The sequence below is a fragment of the Rattus norvegicus genome, chromosome 6 (genome assembly GCF_021556685.1).
Source record: "Rattus norvegicus strain SHRSP/BbbUtx chromosome 6, alternate assembly SHRSP_T2T, whole genome shotgun sequence".
Taxonomy (NCBI): domain Eukaryota; kingdom Metazoa; phylum Chordata; class Mammalia; order Rodentia; family Muridae; genus Rattus; species Rattus norvegicus.
In genome coordinates this window covers 32,627,586-32,647,619 of record NC_141539.1, presented here as the reverse complement: position 1 = coordinate 32,647,619, position 20,034 = coordinate 32,627,586, and the positions used below count along the sequence as shown (strand labels likewise).

General features: G+C 48.3%; 1 protein-coding gene and 1 long non-coding RNA gene across 2 annotated transcripts in view; one reads left to right on the top strand and one right to left on the bottom strand.

The window, feature by feature from the left end:
• The window catches only part of LOC120103492 (uncharacterized), a 45,134-nt gene that overhangs the window by 18,541 nt on the left and 6,559 nt on the right, over window positions 1-20,034 (top strand). The gene's annotated exons all lie outside the window — the stretch shown is intronic.
• Kif3c (kinesin family member 3C) overlaps window positions 1,153-20,034 on the bottom strand; it is a 38,929-nt gene continuing 20,047 nt past the window's right edge. The window contains 7 exon segments of the mRNA NM_053486.1: window positions 1,153-2,199; window positions 2,383-2,555; window positions 3,214-3,322; window positions 14,430-14,546; window positions 15,191-15,309; window positions 16,470-16,592; window positions 17,083-17,184. Of these exon segments, the coding sequence (NP_445938.1) occupies window positions 2,103-2,199; window positions 2,383-2,555; window positions 3,214-3,322; window positions 14,430-14,546; window positions 15,191-15,309; window positions 16,470-16,592; window positions 17,083-17,184 (840 nt within the window). The 3' untranslated portion in view covers window positions 1,153-2,102.

Here is a 20,034-nt window from a genome sequence, read left to right as displayed (position 1 = left end):
CACCTCCCAGGTGCTGGGATTAAAGGTGTGCATGTACCCACCAAACTCGGTTCAAACCCAACTGTGAGGAACTTTTTCATCTTTAGTTATGCGTATGCCTGTATCTGTAGGTGGCTATGTCCATGCGTGCGTAGGTCACTGCAGAGGCCATAGAGAGTTCCAGGTCTCCTGGAGCTGCCTGATATAGATACTAGAAAACCCAACGTGGGTCCCTCTGGAAGAGCAGCAAGCACTGTTAACCACTGAGCTGTCTCTCCAGCTTTGAAAAAAATTTTAAACAAGGTTTCAGTTTATAGAACGGACAATCATAACTGCAATTCTGCTACCTCAACCTGAGTGACTCCAAACAATTTTGTGGAATTGCATGCGTATATATATATATATATATATATATATATATATATATATATATATATATATATATATATATATACACATACATACATACATACACACAAAAACATTTTAAAAATAAAGACTGGGTATCATAGCTCACATCTATAATCCCAGTACCTGGGAAGCTGAGGCAGGAATGCCTCAAATTTGAGGCAAGGGTGGGCCACAGAGCAAGTGACTACTAGTAGCAAGTCAAGACTACACCTAAAAAAAAAGAAAAAAAAAAAAAAGAAGAAAAAGAAGAAGAGGAAGTGGAAGCAGCCAGACATGGCCCAGCAGTTAGGAGCACATATTGCTCCTCCAGAAGACCTGAGTTCAAGTCCCAGCACTCACATCAGGTGACTCACACCACCTATAATTCCAGCTCCAGGGGGTCCATGCCTCTGACCTCTGCATTCATGTATGCAGACACACATGGTTTAAAAATAATAAAAATAAATCTTAAAAAAATAAGTTTTATCTTGCATGTAAAAAATAAAGGTCAATGAAAATTAACTTTTTAAAATAGAAATTTACTTATCACTTGCAATACCCAGAGACATTTGGGGTGGTCACAAAGGAAGGTGAGGAAGGACCAAGTCACACAAGTAGTAAAGAATGGATTGATTTTCAACAAAATAGTGCCCCCCCACCCCAAGATGTGACTAAGAAATAGGGGTCAAAGGTGACTCTGGCAAAGACTGGGCCTGGGTTTGTTTCTTGTATTAGCTGGAGGCACAAAGCGAAGGATTTTGTTATCTGCGTTTAGTAAGGGGCGGAATGACACCGATTCTTTCCACTGTGGACTGAGACCTGACAGCTTCAGGGAACAGTGATCAGAGCAGGAAAAGCTACACCTCACATGAGGAGAGGGAGTCTGATGGTTTGTTCTCCAAAGGAACTTCTTGGAGGAGAGAAGGAAACCAGAGGAACTGAGGAGAGAGTGCCCCTGATGACATTCCATGCGTTTTCCACACTGTTCCACTTCCTGTAGGTCTCGTGGTAGCAACAACTGTTTGGTTCACAATTTCCAATCCCAGGGTAGAGAGGGCTGGCAATGAAGTGGAGTTGGGGAAGCCACGAGTTCTTGCCAAGGCCGGAGAGCCTGGGATGAGTATTAGGCTACTGAAAGTCCTTGGGAAAGAGCCCTGGAGGCTCGAAGAGTTTAGGGCCCAGGAAGAGGTGAGCAAGGCTCAGTCCACCAGGAGTGCAAGCCCAACACTGTTAGGACACCTCTTGCCCTCAGTGGACACCCGCAGTTTCCCAGCCTCAGAAAGCATCAGGGGCTGCTCACCATCAGACAAGAAGATGGAAACTGTGAACTTGGACGGGTAAAGGAAGCACTGTCTTCTCAGGCACTAGCCATCTTCCCTCAGGGGCAGCTGACGTGAGGAGCTTGGGGCCTGACTGAGGTCTCTCCTCAGCCAGAACAGGAAGCTATGCAGTGACCATGGCAGGCCCAGGCAGCTCAAGCAAGGGGAATCTCTCCTCACTAACCAAGCTCCACGAATAAATAACAGAATTAAATAAAGGAGGCCCGGAGAACAGGCAGAGGCACCACCTGCCAGTTTCTTGCCCCTTCACACACACTAGTACACACACTAGTTCACACACACACACATGCATACACACCCCACACACGCGCGCACCAAGCATCAGATGGGATGAACCAGGGATGGCTGCCCTGTCCTAGGAGTCTTTGTGATGGGCAGCCTGACTGAAGGGTGTCAGTCATGGTCTACCACTGTTGCAGGGTGCAGAGGAGCAGAGGCCATGGAGGCATGAACTGTGGAGGGTGGTGGAGGCCGCTGAGGACTCTGGCACCTGTAGAGAGGCAACGAGATGGACCAAAGGAAAGATTAGGGGAACCAGAGAACAGAAATGAAAGCTTTTTCCTTCCCTCCCCACGCTCTCTTTGGCTACCACTCCAACCCTCTTCAGCCTTGACCAATCCACGCAGTCCCACTTCCCAAGTCCAGGGCTCACTCCAACCACAGTTGTACTGACCAGGATCTCGACTTTCGCACTTTAGACGTGGAAGGTCTCTCCAGAAAGCTGTCCAACCGCATGAGCCTCTCCATGTGTAGTACTCGTGGATCTTGTTCTTGGTCATGAGAAAATTCCATCTCAAAGATGGCCGGCGGGGATACATCCAGTTCCAAAAACATTATATTTTCAGCCTGTGGCAAAATAATGCATCGGATGTGAGCAGCAGCATTATCTTCCAGGTCTTACATATCACAGACAGGATGGGATACTAATAGAAGTAATCTATGGGGGGTTTCTTCCTCCACTCTAGCCCATAGCTCCTGAATAAAAGATACAAACCTAGTATAGCTTTATTAGTGAACTGTAATCCCTAACTGCCAGGTTCTGAGCTATTCTATCCTACATCCCAGCCATAGGCCTGTGTTACTTGCCAGCTAGTCTTGCTCTGTTTGCTCTGCTCAGTGTGTGTCCTCAAGATGTTTTCTCTTGATCACATGCTACTCTTGGCCCATCCTCATGGTCCATTCCACCTCATGGCCACCTCCTCCTTCCCTTATCTTTCTCCTTCTCCCCGTGGTCCCTACCTGAGTCTCCCCATCTCGGGTTCCACCTTCCTTTCCTGTCCAGTCACAGCCTTTAGCCTTTTATCCAATCATAAATTATTGGGGTCACACTGGTCAATACAATACCCATGTCCAGGCCGTAACCTATCTTGGGCACAGAACTCAGCATCTGAATACACAGCACACAAGACCAACCCCAACAGGTACTAAGAGGAAGCACATGCTGTAAGCACCCCTTCTCCTTAGGTTTCTCTCTCTTCCTGGTTTCCACTTCCCAGCTTCTTACCCTGTATCTGGGATGGGACCCCATTGCCATGGCAACCCGAGCATACTGGCTGATAGGTCTCTTGTAGCCCACTGCAGAAGTTGGACGCTTCTTCATTTGGCTGTTATTCCTGCAGGGAAAATGGGATATTAGGAAGAGTTTATTGTTGGTTTAGTGGGCTTTTTACCTGTTTTGAGACCAGGTCTCATGCAACCCAGGTTGGCTTTGAACTCATATAGCTGAGGATGACCTTAAGCTACTGAACCTCCTTCCTCAACTGCCAAATGCTAGGATTAGAAGGGATTTCCTTGAACATGAAGTAAACGGCATCATTAGGAACTATTACCCTAGTAGCTGGGAAGGCCCTGTACACTCCGGGCTCTACAACTTTGTTTTAATACAACCTCACGACGTAAACTGGTGTAATATGAGGAATCAACATATCTGTCTTATGACTCTAATTCTTCTCTCTCACAATAAAAAGCCTGATTGAATGCCGTGGTTTGAATGAGAAAGGATCATAGATTTAAATGCTTGGTCACCAGGGAGTAGCACTGTTTGATAGGATTAGGAGGTGTGGCCTTGTTGGAGGAAGTGTGTCACTGGGGGGGTGGGCTTTGAAGCTTTGGGGAAGCCAGAGCCAAGCCCAATGGTGCTCTCTTCCTGCTGCCTGTGGATCCAGAGGTGGAGCGCATAGCTGCTTCTACAGCACCTTGTCTGGCTGAATGGACTAAACCTCTGAAACTGTCAGCCAGCCATAATGCGGTACATAGGCACATGTGCAGGCGAAGCCCTCGTGTACACATAAACCAACAAAAGAGCTCTTGCTCTTTCTTGCTCCTCCTTCCTGTCCCCACTCTCCCCCCATCCCTCCTCCTGCCACACACCCCCATGCTCATGGCTGGCCTCTACTCCTCTTCCTCTCTATTCTTCTCTCTCTCTCTGCCCCTACTACCCCCCTAACTCCCCTCCCCATGTCCTGAATAAACTCTATTCTATACTAAAAATAATAATAATAAAATAAAAAATAAGGTAGCTGGGTGTGGTGGTACACACTCAGGAGGTAGAAACAAGCAGCTATAAGTTCAAAGTCAGCTTGCTTTACCTTCCCAGGCCGGCCAGGGTTACACAGTAAGACTCTGTTTCACAACAGCAACAAGGGTGGAGCTGGATGTTTAGCTGCACTGGTGAAAGCATTCACACTCTCACAGGACCCCAATTTATGTCAGCTGCCTGATTCCAGTTCCAGGGGATCACAATATCCTCTTCTGGTCTCTGAGGACACCAGGCATGAGCCTCCTCGGTGCACATATAACATGCAAAAAACCCCACACTCATACATAATAATTAGTTAAGAAAAGCTGGACGCTGGTGAGGTAAACACCTTTAATCACAGCTCTTGGGAGGCAGGTGAATCTCTGAGTTTAAGGCCAGGCTGGTCTATCTACAAAGCTAGTTCCAGGATAGCCAGGGCTACACAGAGAAACCTTATCTAGGGGAAAAAAAAATTTTTTGTAAGTTGGCTACTAGACCCATCCCTATGTTGTTTTGCTTTATTGAGACTGAATCTCGCTTAGGCCAGGGTGACCTGGAACTTACTCACGTAGCATAGGACGACCTTGAACTTTTGATCCTCTAGCTTCTGCTTTCTGAGTGCTGATGTTAAAGGAATACAGCAATACAGTAATGCAGGTAGTGTATCATGATGCACTGGACCGAACCTGGGGCTTCATGTATGATAGTGGTCTACCAATGGAGCCATGTTCCTGTCTGTCTGTCTGTCTGTCTCTCAGACAGTCTATGTCAGCAATGGCAGGTCTTCAGCTCTTCATCATCTTGTCTCTACCTGCCAAGTTCAAGGTGGAGCCACTACGTTCAGCCTCTTCTGGTTTTGTGCTACAGCGTCAAGCTATGTAGCTCAACCTGACCCCAAATTCTTCACCATCTTGTAATCTTGCTCACGCTGCCTCAGTTTCTGCAGTGCCCACACCTGCAGACTTCTCCCCTGGGCAGCTTGATGAACATGACCCATTACCTGAGTCGCCCAAAACAAAGGAGCAGCACACAAAACAAGAAATTGACATACAATTTAAAAACCAAATGGCGTGGGTTTGGGAGCAAGACAAGAGCTATGTTTGAACTCTGTCTTGCCCTCTTATATCTCGGTCACCCTAGGAAGCAGCTTACTATCCCTGGCCTCCAACATGGCATCCCCTCAGAATTCCTGGGATTCTAGAAGACAAACAGCATGGTGTGCTGCAAGGGCTACCACAGGGCTTCCAATTAACTCCATCTGCCAGTTCAAGTACCAATACAAATATACAAATAAACGAGCAATAAAAAAATTCAATAGGTGGCACTGGAAGGCAGAAGACAGAAGGAGCCACAATGAGTCCCGGACAGGACATTCTGTCCTTGAATAAAACTGGCTGTACAGAAACCCCAAGGCTAATTTGCATTCTGCAGCAGGAACACAAAGTTACATTCAGTGCAGTGTGTGAGTGTGTGTGTGTGTGTGTGTGTGTGTGTGTGTGTGTGTGTGTACTGCATATGTGTGCTCATGTGTGGAGGCCAGAAGTAGATATTGAGTGTGTTCCTCAGTCACTCTCTATGCTGGCTAGTCTGTCAACTTGACACAACCTAGAGCCACTGGCAAGGAGGGAACCACAATAGAGAAAAAAAAAATGCCTCATTAAAATTGGACCATAGGCACATGGGTAGGGCATTTTCTTAATTAGTGATTGGTGAAGGGGGCAGCCAGTCCATTGTGAGTGATGCCATTGCTAGGCTGGTGGTCCTGGGTTCTATAAGAAAGCAGGCTGAGCAAGCCAGTAAGCAGCACCCCTCCATGGCCTCTGCATCAGCTCCTGCCTCCAGGTTCCTGTCCTGACTTCCCTCAGTGATGAACCATTACCTGGAATTGTAAGCTGAAATAAACCCTTTCCTCTCCAACTTGCCTTTGGTCACAGAGTTTCATTGCAGCAATAGAAACTCTTAAGATAACAACCTCATTTTTGGAGGCAAATTCTGAACCTAGAGAGTCTCAATTAGGCTAGATTGGCTGCCCAGCAAGCCCTCAGGAGCCTCTGATTTCTGCCTCTCCGGTGCTGGGATTATAAGCATATACTCCCATGGCTGGCTTTTTACACAGGTGCTGAGGATCTGAACTCAGGTTTCCATGCTTGCTACTGACAGCCATCTCTCCAGCCCTGAGAAATTAGTCTTCAATTTTAGTTTGCCATGCACACTCAAAAGTGCTCAACCCCACTTAGTGGTCCCAACCGGGCCTCTTTACAAGTGAAAACAAGAAACAAGAAGGCTCTAAAAGCCCCGTTTCCTTTTGTTCCCAGGGGCTATAGGAAGCCAGAAAGGCTAGGTCCCAGAGAGGCAGCTTTAGTGACAGCCTTGCACACAGGTAGACCTGCATCATCACCCCACAGAGAAGTAATTTGTCAATAAGAAGGCACACTCTGCATCTCTGAATTTTCGAACATGCTCCTAAGGCATAGATGAAACAGGGAGATAGGCTTAGAAAAGCCCTCGTATCTAAGGTCATACAGTTAGCAAGCCCAAAATCTGAACCTCCCCAAGTACTCTTTTTATGACTCCATACTGTCTCTCACAAGTGCATGTGGGACGTGCTGGGGCCAGAGAAAGCCTTTGAAAACTCAGGCTCTGGGAACAGGACAGAGGGACAGGGCTGAGTGGGCAGAGCAGCGGGTCAGTGGGAACTGGCAGTCTGACCCAGTAAAGCTGCCAGGGTTATTCTGGGTGGCATGCATAGGGAAGAAGGGGCTGGGGGAAGGGAGTCCGTAACTGGGACACCAGTCATCCATCCACTCTCTTCTCTGCCCAGGCCTACTTTCAGGATCGATCTCTATGTAGTTAAAGCTATGGCTGATAGCTCAGGGCTGGGGTGCAGCTCTGTAGTTATCCACACCTCCAAAAGACCCAGAATGACAGTTAATATGTTCAAGAGATCCCAGGCGCCTAGGACCCCACCCCATATTGACTAACATCATAACTTTCTCTTTAATATTAAAAACCTACCCCTGGGGCTGGGGTTGTAGCTCAGTTGGTAAAACACTTGTCTAGCGTGGACAAGATTCTAGGTGCCATTCTTAGGACTACATGCATATACCAGGCATGGGGAATGCTCCTGCACTACCAGCACTCAGGAGGCAGAAGCAGGAAGAAGTATAAGATCAGCTTTGCCTACCAAACAAATTCAAGGCCCACCAGCAAATCCGGGGGGCTACATGAAAACCTGGCTTTAAAATTAATAGAACAGGGGCCAGAGAGAAGACTGTGGTGAAGAGCATTCACTGCTCTCCTAGAGGACGCAGGTTTGAGTCTCAGCACCAGCGTGGGAGCCTACGACCGTCTCTAACTTCAGTTCCCAAGAATCTGATGCCGTCTTTCTAGCCTCTGTGGGCAGCTGTCACACAAGTGTTACTGGCATCCGTGTGGGCAAAAAAAACACCCATATACACAAGTAAATGACAAAAACAACAGGAATAGAATGGAAATCTACCTCGAGTTCCGTCTCAAAGGTGGACACTGTTCTGATTGTCAGTTGTTTCTAGTCACTTTCTTCTCTTAAAGATTTAAGGGGTGTGTGTCTGTGTGTGTGTGCGCGAGTGTGTGTGCTGGGGTTACAGGCAGGCAATTATAGGCTGCCTGACACGGGTGCTGGGACTCAAACCCAGGTTCTCTGTAAGACCAGCATATACTTTTGACTACTGAGCCATTTCTCCAGCTCCCTGCTACTGCTTTCTGCTCTTACTCTGAAAACAGGCATCCAGCAGCCCCGCATTCCTGGTCTTCCACACACACCCAGTGCAGCAAATGGGACTTCTCTGTGTCTGGTTCCGTTTCCTCCTCAGCTCTCCTGCCCTCCTTGCTTCATGGCCCTGTGCGTCTGCGCCTCACTGTCCTCTTCCTCTCAATTCTCACAACCCTGTGACGCTTTACTTAAAGTTTGTGTTTGCTTTTTGAGACGGGTCTCTCTGTGTAACCGTGGCTGCCCTGGAACTCGATCTGTAGACTGGATCGCCTCAAACTCACAGAGATCCACCCGCCTCTGCCTCCTGTATGCTGGGATTAAACGCTTGCACCACCACCACCTGGCAGCTTTAAATTTTTAAAAATATTTATTTGGGGGGTAAGGGCACAAATGGCAAGACCCCAGTGTGGAGGTGAGGACAGTTTGTGGGAGGAAGTCTCTCCTACAGTCTGGTCCTGAGGGTCAGATGCAGGCATCAGGCTTGTGAGCAAGTATGTTCAAAGGTGAGCCACCATCCCCTATCGCCACAAAAACACGCCTCAAGACTTCTTTGAGACAGGGTTTTAATGTAGCTCAGGCTGGCCTGGAACTTACAATGCAGCCCAGGCTAACCTCAAGTGTGAGGCAATCAACTCTCCTATCTCAGCCTCCAGAGTACTATGAGTACAGCTGTGAGCTACCACATAGGACTTGAGGAATGTTTTTACCAAGATTTAAAGGAAAAAAACAAAGTTGACTCTGCACCAAACCCAGTGTAGCTTTCTTCCCTCCTGTGGGGAGGAAGGAATGTTCTCGTGAACCTGGGGCCCGGAGCCGGGGCCCGGAGCCAGGTGTGGTAGCTCATGTTTGTGTCCAGGTGCCTGGGAGGCAGAGGCAGGGGAATGAGGAGGTCAAGTCATCCTTGGGTACTAAGTGAGCCCAGGGCTAACCTGGTCTACAGGAGACCCTGTCTCAAAATATGAACACAACAGGGAGGAGGGGAGGATATAGTTCAGATGGTAGAGTGTTTACCTAGCGTGCATGAGATCCTGGGTTGAGCCTAAGCACTGTACAGAACAGGCAGAGGAGCACAGGCTATGCTGTCAGCGTTTGGGAGGTAGAAGCAGGAGACTCAGAAGGGCATCTGAGGCCAGCTTGTGACTCAGGAGATTCTCAAACATAAACAACTGGTCACCCCCCACCCCCACCCCTGCCAAAATCCAGACCAAGTAAAAGTCGGGATCTAAACAAAAGCAACGAAGAATGGCACTTCCTTGGGACGGATGTAGCTCTTTGGTGTCTTCATCAATATGATGGCATGGCAAATGTCTGTTGACTGGCTCCCCAATGACTGGGTCAAGTCTAGGCAGGGGGCTCTCACACACATATATATCCCTAGCACTGGGGAGGCAGAGGATCAGGAGTTCAAGGTCAACCTTAGCTACATGCTACATTCAGGGCCAGCCAGACTATAGAATGAGAGGCTAACGAATAAGTAAATAAATAAACAAATAGGTTGGGGATTTAGCTCAGTGGTAGAGTGCTTGCCTAGCAAGCGCAAGGCCCTGGGTTCGGTCCCCAGCTCTGAAAAAAAGAAAAGAAAAACAAACAAACAAACAAACAAACAACAAAAGTTTCTCAAAGTTGAATGGGGGAGCACGTGCCTGTAGTACCAGCTGTTTGAGGAGCTAAGGGAGGAGAATCCTTTGATGCTGGGAGTTTGGGGCCAGCCTGAGCAATGTAGTAAGACTGGTCTTTAAAACCAAGCCAAACCACTTTCTCATGTGGCAAAGTAGACACCAAGTTTCAGAATTTATATATATATATATATATATATATATATATATATATATATATATATATTTCATTTATTTAATTTATGCATTGTATGTGCACACATGAGTACACATGTGATGCATGTGTGTGAAGGCATTCACGTTGAGATCAGGAGAATCTGTGTGAGATGGTTTTCTCTCTCTACCATGTGGGTCCGAGAGACCGAACTCATGTCCTCAGATTTAGCAGCAAGAGCCTTTGCCTGCTGAGCCATCTCATCAGACACCAAATTCAAAATGGTTTCATTCCAAGCCCAGTGTCTTCAACTGTACCGTGACAATTTTGCAAAGAATCTATCAGGACTGTGCTTGCAGAGGCCGAAGTGCTAAAGTCACACTGTAACTTCCTGGACTATAAGCTAGCTGCTATGGGCAAATATATAACCCTTAGAAGATACTTTGTCTATAAATGTGATTAAAATGTAAGGTTTTGGGGGATGTCTGAGTTGAACCCAGGCCCTCAAAGATGCTAGCTGAGTGCCTATCACTGAGTTTAACCTCTATCCCTAAATGTAAATCAAGGGGAAATTAGACAGGCGTTCTCACAAACTAGCATAGTTTTCAAGGCAACTTTAACCAAAACCATGAAGAGACAAAAAGATTTCCCAAATAAGCTGACATAGCCATATCCAAACATTGTCCCACGGTAACAATGACCCCTCCTTAGGAGCGGGCCTGGACGGGGTGAGTCTTGTGGTCTTAGTCAGGGGAGGGCTGCGGCTTCTAACAAAAGCTTTTCCCTAAGGGACAGCACAGCCTTAGGTAATTTGTTTCAAACAATGTCTCTCCACTCTATGCCGTCTTCAGTGTTCTCATCCCAGAACATCACAGGCCTCAGCAAAGCAAAACAGCCTGCAGCTTGAACAATGCTCTGATGGTGAGAGACAGGGCTTTTGTGTTTCAGCCCTGCTTGAGTGGTGTTTTGTGAGTTGTGGGAGACGTCTGGGAAGGAAAGGAGGGACGGTCCTTCCACAGCCCTTCCACAGCCTCAGACTCCCGAGCACCAAAACCCACGTTCAGCCTTTTCCGAGCCCAAGCTCCAGTTGTGAAAACAGAGATCATGGGGACAGATGTAGTCTGGGATATGGGGGTGGCCACCACTCCCCTCTGCCACCAGCCCACCCTCTGGGCTTCTCTGTGGACTTATAGTCGTCACTGCTGGGATTATGATGAGGAACTTTTTTTTTTTCCTTCTTCTTTATTCTAACACCAACAGCTTTCAAAATTAGAAAGAAACAAGGAACAGGGTCTGGAAAAACCTTGGTAGTTAAGAACACTGGCCACGGGGTTGGGGATTTAGCTCAGCGGTAGAGCGCTTGCCTAGCAAGCGGAAGGCCCTGGGTTCGGTCCCCAGCTCCGAAAAAAACAAACAAACAAACAAACAAACAAACAAAAAAAAAAAAAAAACACTGGCCGCTGCTCTTCCAGAGAACCTAGGCTTGAGTCCTATCACCAACACAGTGGCTCACAGGGGATCCTACGCTGTCTTCTGGTCTTTGTGGCCACCAAGAAAGCCTATGCTGCACAGACAGACAAGCTGGCAAAGCACTCTACACATAAACATAAAATTAAGTTAAACTAAAGGAAGAAAGTAATGTTTTAAGAATCGTTTCAACTGGATGGCGTCGTACACTCCTGCAATCCCAGTCCTTGAAGGCTGAGACAAAGGAGCAAGGCTAGCCTTGGCTACATACTGAGACCCTGCCTCAAAAACAGAATCAACTAAGTATGCTGGCTTATGCCTGTAATCCCAGATTTGGGAGGTGGAGGCAGGAGGATCAGGAGTTCAAGGCCAGCCCCAACTACATAAAAAGGAAAAAAAGGGTTGGGGATATTGCTCAGACAGATACAGCCTGCCTTCATGAGTGTCCAGCTCAAACACACAGACACACAGACACACACACACACACACACACACACACACACAAATACAACACATAAAGGCAAACTAAAGAGCTAGAAGTTTTGGAGAAAGGACCAGCTTTCAGGTTTTCTAATACCAAAGAGAATTCTGTCTTTCCGTGACTTTCTTTGCTTAAGAAAGATAATGGGGGCTGGAGAGATGGCTCAGTGGTTAAGAGCACTGGCTGCTCTCCCAGAGGTCCTGAGTTCAATTCCCAGCAACCACATGGTGGCTCACAACCATCTGTAATGAGATCTGATGCCCTCCTCTGGTGTGTCTGAAGACAGTGACAGTGTGCTCACATACATTAAACAAACAAACAAACAAATCCTTTAAAAAGGTGAAGAGGAAGAAAGAGGATGGAGTCCTGGGGATAGCTGAGCTGCTGAACAGCTTCCCTAGTAGACACGAGGACAACTTGTGGGACTCTGTTCTCTCCCTCCACCATCTGGGTCCTGAGGATTGAACTCAAATTGTCAGGCTTCGGGGCAGGTACCCTTATCCACTGAGCCATTTGCTATCCCCAAATATCACTTAAAGTGACTTTTCTGGGGCCAATGAGGTGGCTCGATGGTAACGGCCCCTGTGACTAAGTTAGATTCCTGGAAACAATGTAAGAACGCGCCTTTAATCCCAGCACTGGGAAGACAGAGGCAGCCGGATCTCTGAGTCTGAGGCCAGCCTGGCTGTACAGTGAGTTCCAGGACAGCCACAGAGAAATCCTGTCTCAAAAACAAAACAAAACAAAACGGGGCTGGGGATTTAGCTCAGTGGTAGAGCGCTTACCTAGGAAGCGCAAGGCCCTGGGTTTGGTCCCCAGCTCCGAAAAAAAGAACCAAAAAAAAAAAAAAAAAAAAAAAAAAAAAAAAAAAACAAAACAAAGAGCCAAGTCCACAAAGTTACCCTCTGGCTTCCAGATGGATGCTACGGTTCAAGTGTGGCCACACACAAATCACACACACACACACACACACACACACACACACACACACACTCATCCACACGCAAATCACGCACACACTCATCCAACACAAACCATGCACGAGCAATAATATGTTAAAACAAGGAGTCCGGGCCGGTGAGATGCTCAGCGGGTGGATGTGTGTGCTTCGGCCGGGGAACCTGAGTGCAATCCCTGGGACCCACATCATAGACCCAACGTCTGTGAGTTGGCCTCTGACGTTCGAATGAATGCCGTGCTATGCTCACTTACCTCCAACCAAATGCACAAGCTAAGTGCGATAAAAACTTAAATAAGTTACAATACAGAGAAATGGGGTTCGTGGTAGAACTGTCACACAGACGTCATACCCTGTTCTCATCTTTCACTTTCCTCATTTAAACGGGACACACGTCATACATACGAGTAATCCCGGCATTCCTGAGGCACAACGTCGGAGGATTGGACTCAGGAGTTTAAAGCCAGCCTGAGCTACACAGCAAATTTCAGGCCAGCCTTGGCTACATTGTATGACTTTTGTCTCAAGAAAAAAAACAAAAACAAATATCCCTTCTCAATTCCAGATCAAAGACAATTAAACAGGCAATTAAATATAATAATGATCTCAGGGCTGGGGGACAGGGAAATATATGTAAATTACATAATTGGGGAAGTGAAAAAAATGAATATAATCTATAAAATGATGCTCTCAGTATGACACTTCCTAAAAGTAACCATTGTTCTGTGGTGATGGAAGACAATGTTTTGCTTTGCTTTGCTTTGCTTTTGAGATAGGATCTCTATATACAGCCCTGGGCTAGCCTGGACTTTGATAAGTAAACCACGCTGGACTCAAACTCACAGAAATCCCTCCTCTGCTTCCCCAGTGCTGGGATTAACAGTGTACACTACACACCTGTCCCAAAAGGTGGTTTTTTTTAAGTGCCAACACTGAATTCATAAATTTGCTATTTCCAACCTGAACCACAATCTGGTGGGTAGGGTCACCCTTTCAGAAAGCAGATAGATTAAACAGGCGTGTTAATGCACTTAGACACTACCGACCTCGTACTAGCTCCCTTCCTTGCTCTGGGGAGGCTCTTGCCCTGCTGTGGCAGTAGCATCCGTAGTATACAGAGAGTAGAGTCTCCAGGGAAGCACTGTCCCTTCATCACTGTATACAGGTTTGGTCTAGCTGAGTGTCCGCTTTGAATATCCACCTCGTTCTACGCAGTTACCAGCAGAGGGCGCTGCACCCCAGCTAACTGATGCAGCTGCACCTGAGGACTCCAAGTGCTACCGGATAGAAACAGGTGGAATTGCTGAATCACCCAGCTGAGAAGCTAGAGAGACTGACTGCGTCAGGACTCCATGGTGCCCAGGCATGACACTTCTCAGTCTTTCCTCCAGACCACAAGCTCGGAAATATCTGACTTACCTTCTGCTTGTATTCCTACACGGTAGAGCTGGGCAAATATTAACAGCTGTTGCTATTTCTGACAACCAACAAAAGCACACATGTGCATCCTCCAGAAGTAACCAGCTATTACACTGGGGACTGAAGTGCTTCCCACCACAAGCCCCTCCTCTTACAGGCTCCCTTCACACCCAGACCACTTCCTTCATGGAAGGAGACCCCATATAGGTTAGATCCTGGCAAATTTCGTCCTCCATGTGCACCTCTTAATTCACTCCCCAAGCCCCAAACGTCTGTCTCTCTGCAGCAGGGTCTCAAGCCCCTCGCCACTCATAACCCCAGTCCCTAGGTCCAGACAAATGGTCAGAGGGACTCACACTCCAGCTGGCACCAGGGGCTGGAACTTCCACTGCTCCTCCTCACAGTCCAGGAAAAGCCGGTTCATGATCTTGTTCTTCTCCTCAGGGGGGATGAAGTTCTCAATGATGAGGTACCTGGGGTGGGTACAAGGCAGAAACGGAGGGAGGGAGGGAGAGATCACAGAGGGAACAGAGAGGCGGAGAAAACAAGGGTGGAAGGGACACCATTGCCACAGAATAATGGAACTTGAAAACCACGGCATCTAATGAAAAGATTGCCGGCACAGGGCCTTGAGGGTTATTTTCCACTAGAACTCAGTAAGCACTCAGGCAGAGGGAGGTGGAGTCATCAAACCAGGCTGAGGAAGTAGAACAATTTAAGAGCTAGCCTATCTCATGAGCTCCAGGTTCAGTGAGAGACCCGGTCTCCAAAATAAATAACAACAACAACAACAACAATAATGGTAATAATAGTCAACTCATGGTCCCCATATGTGTACACATATATACACACCCTTAAGTCCAAAACACCAGATATACAAGCTGGATAGCCTACATCTGTTAACCGAATAAGCTGAGGCAGGAGGATAGCTGAAAGTTTTAAGACAGCTTGAGCTACTGAGTGGGACCCTGTCTCAAAAAAATGGAAATGTAACTGGGGGGGCATGGACATGTGAGTGCATAGTCGAAATATGGCTTTCAGAAGAATGTCCTACAGAGGCCCCGGGGAACTGGGAGAGAATGTGGGGACCCCGAACCAGAAGAGGAGCCAGCCCTACTTGAGCTTGAGTTCCCGGGTCTGCTCATTCTGCGCCTCCTCCAGGTCCTGCCGCACGCGGATGTACTCCTCATGTTGGTCCTGGATCTCTGCCTTCACCGCCTGTAGCTTGGCATAGAGCTGTACGTGCACAAGTTTTGGCTCAGAGGTATTCAGTCAGGCCCCAGTCACCCAGCCTGGGCTTCACAGGCTGAGGCTGGGGATCCTGGTGTGAACTCAGAATGGCTGCCCATCCCTATGAGTCAGGATGGGCTATCTCAATGGCTGCCATTTGTCCTCCCTGCGATTCTGTCCCTCCCACCCACTGAGACCCTTGGATCCCCCCCCACATCCGTGTGTATGTGTGTGTGTGTGTGTGTGTGTGTGTGTGCTGTGTGTGTGTGTGTATTATGGAGTGTTCAAACTGAGGGAAATGCTAGCCTAACATCATCCTCTTCCTACAGGTGAGAAAAATAAGAAGTAGACCAACTAAAAGGTCATAACTCATCAAAAAAGAATAGAGCCAGGCCAGATGGCGGTGGCGCACACCTTTAATCCCAGCACTTGAGAGGCAGAAGCAGGTGGGCATTTTGAGTTTGAGGCCAGTCTCATCTACAGAGCGAGTTCTGGGACAGCCAGGGCTACACAGAGAAAGCAGTCTCAATTCAAAAAAACAAAAATAAACAAACCGTCAGAAACAAAAAAAGCACGGAACCATGCCTCACTTTGGAGAACCACGGCTAGGGTTGGAGGTCAAATGAGGGCACGTAAGGGCATGAGAGCCAGCAATGGCCCCCCTCCCCCTCCTAACCACTGGGTGGTGTACTGGTAACTGCTATGAGGACTGGGCCTGGCCGGCTCTAGGTGACCACAATAATCCTGGACTTCCCATGCTCCTCCCGGAGTCCACACTGGAATTTTCTGCCCTAGACCTTCATTTCAGGACACAAATCTCCTTGATTTTTGCAGGATCCAAGTGACCAGATTCTTGTCCCTTGGTGTGGTGTGGAGGACCTTATCTTCCTCCCTAGATATGAGTCTCCTTCTTAGTCACATCACATTCCCTGACCCAGCTACCAAAACTATGATTCATTGGTGACTTCCAAAGTAGAAGTTAGCCAGGACCATGAGGATGACCACGGTATAGACTGGAAGTGACAACCTGACACCAGATGACTGTCTCCTGGCTGTCCCCCACCACACAGCCGGAGCAGTAGAGCTCAGAGGTTGGGCAGAGGGGAGGAGCCTTTGAGGCACACCCTCTTTGGGCAGCGGCCTGTTTACGCTGCTGCGCATCTTACCTTCTTGAGTTTCTTGGTTTTAACTTCCACCTCCTGCTGCAGGGACGAGTAGGTACCACGTAGCTCCATGGTCTCTTCATCTCGGAGCAGCATCTCCTGCTGCATTTCCCGTTCACGCCGTTTCTAGGGCAAGGCAGGGCAAGGGGCGGGGTCCGCAAGAGAAAACCACGCCCACTGGAGGAGGGCTCTCAAAGAACAGGGCTAACTCAATCTGCCTGTTGTAGCACCTGGTTTTACCAAGGACACAGAATCCTTTTCTCAGACCCTGTGAATATCACTTCGTCAGATATGGCCCTGTGTGCATGGAGGCCTCAGCCCTAAGAGCTGGCATCATAGTTGATGACTTAGGAAATAGTCACACTCTTGCCAATGAACTCACATCCCTGCGCAAGGCCCAGAAGTCTTGCGGAGGCTAACTGCATGGGAAGCTATCGCTTCCTCTCGCCCAAAGACAGACCCCGAGCTGGTACACTCACGGAATCCAAGCAACTTAGTTTGGGTTTCAGTGTTATCATTCCAGGATTCCAAGTCCATCAGGGCTTATGGCCCCAGACTACCCAACACTGACCCCGAGGCCATACGCCTCAGGGATCCGGAAGCCTAGCAGCCTTACCTGTTCTGCAATCTCCTGTCGCTTCAGTTCCAACATCTTCTGTTGTTCGTTGGTGTGATCCATGATGTTCCGCCCCCCAATGAGTAGCTTGCTTTCCATGGCCTGAGAACACAAGGGGGGTCAGAGACGGGACCGGTAAAGGTGTATACTATCTCAAGTTTGGACTTTTTGTTTGTTGGTCACAGGGTCTAACCTTAAACCCTCTACTCGGTGGAGGACGACAGGGCTAGGACTACAAGCACATAGCTTTATTGCTTTGGTTGTCTTGCTGTTGTTTTGTTTTCTGTTTTGTTTGTTTTGAGACAGGGTTTCTCTGTGTAACAGTACTGGCTGTCCTGGAACCTGCTCTGTAGACCAGGCTGGCCTTGAACTCACAGAGATAGGTCTGCCTCAGTCTCCCTAGTGCTGGGATCAAATAAAGGTATGCACCACCACACACAGTCCTTTACTTTGTTTTTTGAGAAAGGATCTCACTATGTAATGTTGGCTAGCCTGAAACTTACACGTTAGGCCAGGCTAGCCTGGAACTTATGGAAATCCTTCTGTTTCTGCCATCTGAGTGCTGGAAGTGCAGGTATGTGTCATTGTGCCTATTGACAGTTTAAGATTCTTAGCCCAGCTGTGGTAAGACCCACCTTTAACCCCAGCATTCAGGAGGTAGAGGCAGGTGGATCTCTGTGTTAAGGCCAGCCTGGTCTAAAGATCAGCCTGGTCTGTTCCAGGACAGCCAGGGCTTCACAGAGAAACCCTGTCTTAGAGAGGGAGAGAGGAGAGACTCCTCCTCCCTCCATACCTTTCTGTAATATAGTGAACTTATGATTTTCCCGCTTCCACTCCCTAAGTCCCCTCCAAGCAGGACCACAGAGCAGAGAGTCTGTCCCTTTTCCCTTTGACCCTCTTAGGAGAAGACATAAGGCTTATCCGGATGGAGCCTTGTAGCTGTTGGTGGGAATGGAGTTTTCCCTTCCAGCCCCTAGAGCTGTAGTACAAAGCTTCCATTGTGGACAGGATCCTTAAGGATGAAAAAAAGAGAGAACCCCTCTGGGAATATACGGCACCTGATCTCTGCTATGGATACAAAGGAGTGGCTGGGTCACCACGCCTGTGAGGAGGGTGGGTGGCAATCTATTCCTGGCATCCGAGTCCCAGATGGCATGCAGCAGGAGGAGAAATGGTGGTCACTGGGCAGCCCAGCCCTTCCTGACTCAGGAAGACAGCTCATCACTGAGGCAGCAGGAAACCTTGGTCTAACCTCGGGCTGCTGAGGAAATCAGAACACCCCAAGGGAGAGATTCCACAGCAACGGGGGACAAAATGAGGCCCCAGAGGCTGCATGAGCTTTAGACACCACCTAAAAGACTAGGCTCTGCCCACCCAGTGGGAGGCCCAGCCAGGCACCCCCTGCAGTCCTCACATGTGCAGTATCAGAATTTCATGTCTTTCTCACAAGTTCACAAGGCAGGCAGCACAATGTCAGGTCACACTCAACAGAGTGAACATCTCAGACAGGAGACTGACTGTTCTGGAAACCAATGCTGACACAAAAATGGATTTTGTACAAAGTGTGACTCCATGAAATGCACTGTCACTGTTGGCAGGAAGAAGGCACTTTCCTCAGGCAGCCAACTGCCCTCTGATTTCACCGCTGGCGTCTTGGAAAGTTGACATCACCTTGAGCCACTGGAAGAAACTGGCTGTCTTCCCCACTGGAATTTGTCCCAGTGGAACCAGTGACACGTCTGAGGGCTTTCAGAGTTGGGGGTGCTGCCAGGCTTTGGGGGAGTGGGCAGATCCCTCGAGTGACACACCACTGGGAACAGAGCAGGGCAGGAGTTAAAGGATGCGGTGGGGAGGGCGGAAGCCGGGCTCTGCAGTGCAGCAGTGGAGAGTTGGGGTGTCAGGAGCCTCACATCGCCCCAGTCACAAAGACAAAGGCGAGAACAAGGGGCTGAGGAGGGGCAGGCTGTTCTTGATGCACACCACAGTGGCCAGCACCCTGGGTGACTGTCTTTCCAACTAGCCAGCCCATCACTATGTCACAGAATTAAGTCATCTTGACTCCTCTCGGATCAAAGTTATAACTTGTATAACCCTCCACCTTGGTGGCCTTGGTGGCTTGCCTCAGCTCAGCCTTGCCCCTTACTCACCATCAAATGCTTCTCAGTGCACTTTACATCACTGTCTCCTGTTTGTCCTTACTGATACCCGCTGACCTCACTAAAATCTTCAAGACTTGCCTGGACCACCCACAAGCTTTTACAGCCTCAGTTTCCTCTTCCATCCATCTGAGTCTCCAAAACCACAAGTCTAAACAACGTCTCCTCTGCTCAAATTATCCAATGGGCTTCTAGTCCCCATGGGAGGCCATCCGATGCTGTCTTCTCCCCATTCCACAGCATCCTAGAAAACCGCTGTGAATCTTGAAAGACTGAGCAGGACGGATGGCTTCGGAACATTTCTTCGATCCCTGCAAAACTGCTTGTTCAAACCTCCTCCATAACCAGCCCACAGTCCTACCATTTGCCCATTAGAAACGTTCCCCAGCTCATCCCCTGAGCTCCATGAAGGCAGCAATCATCCTTGACTTTGGAAAGCAGTGCCCCATGTGTAAGTATTTGAGGAATGGTATAGAGTCCTTGGCTTATCCCAAGGCAGGTCCCAAGCTGTTTTACTGGACTCCATGCTGGTTTCTTTTATCTGTTAACTTATGTTCCCTGTTGTGGGGTATCAGCAACCGGGAAACCTGGCAACTTGGTGGGGGAGGTGTGAAGTAAAGCCCGTACTGTTGAGGTAACTGAGGACCCTAATACCTGGACAACACTCTTCAAAGGCCTGCCATTCTGTCCGGTCTCCATAGCCGTCACACTGTCCATTCCAGCCTCGAAACTTTGTATTTCCCTCAGCACTTTATGTAATTCTAGCATCCTTTACTTTGGCACTAAGCAAAAAGAC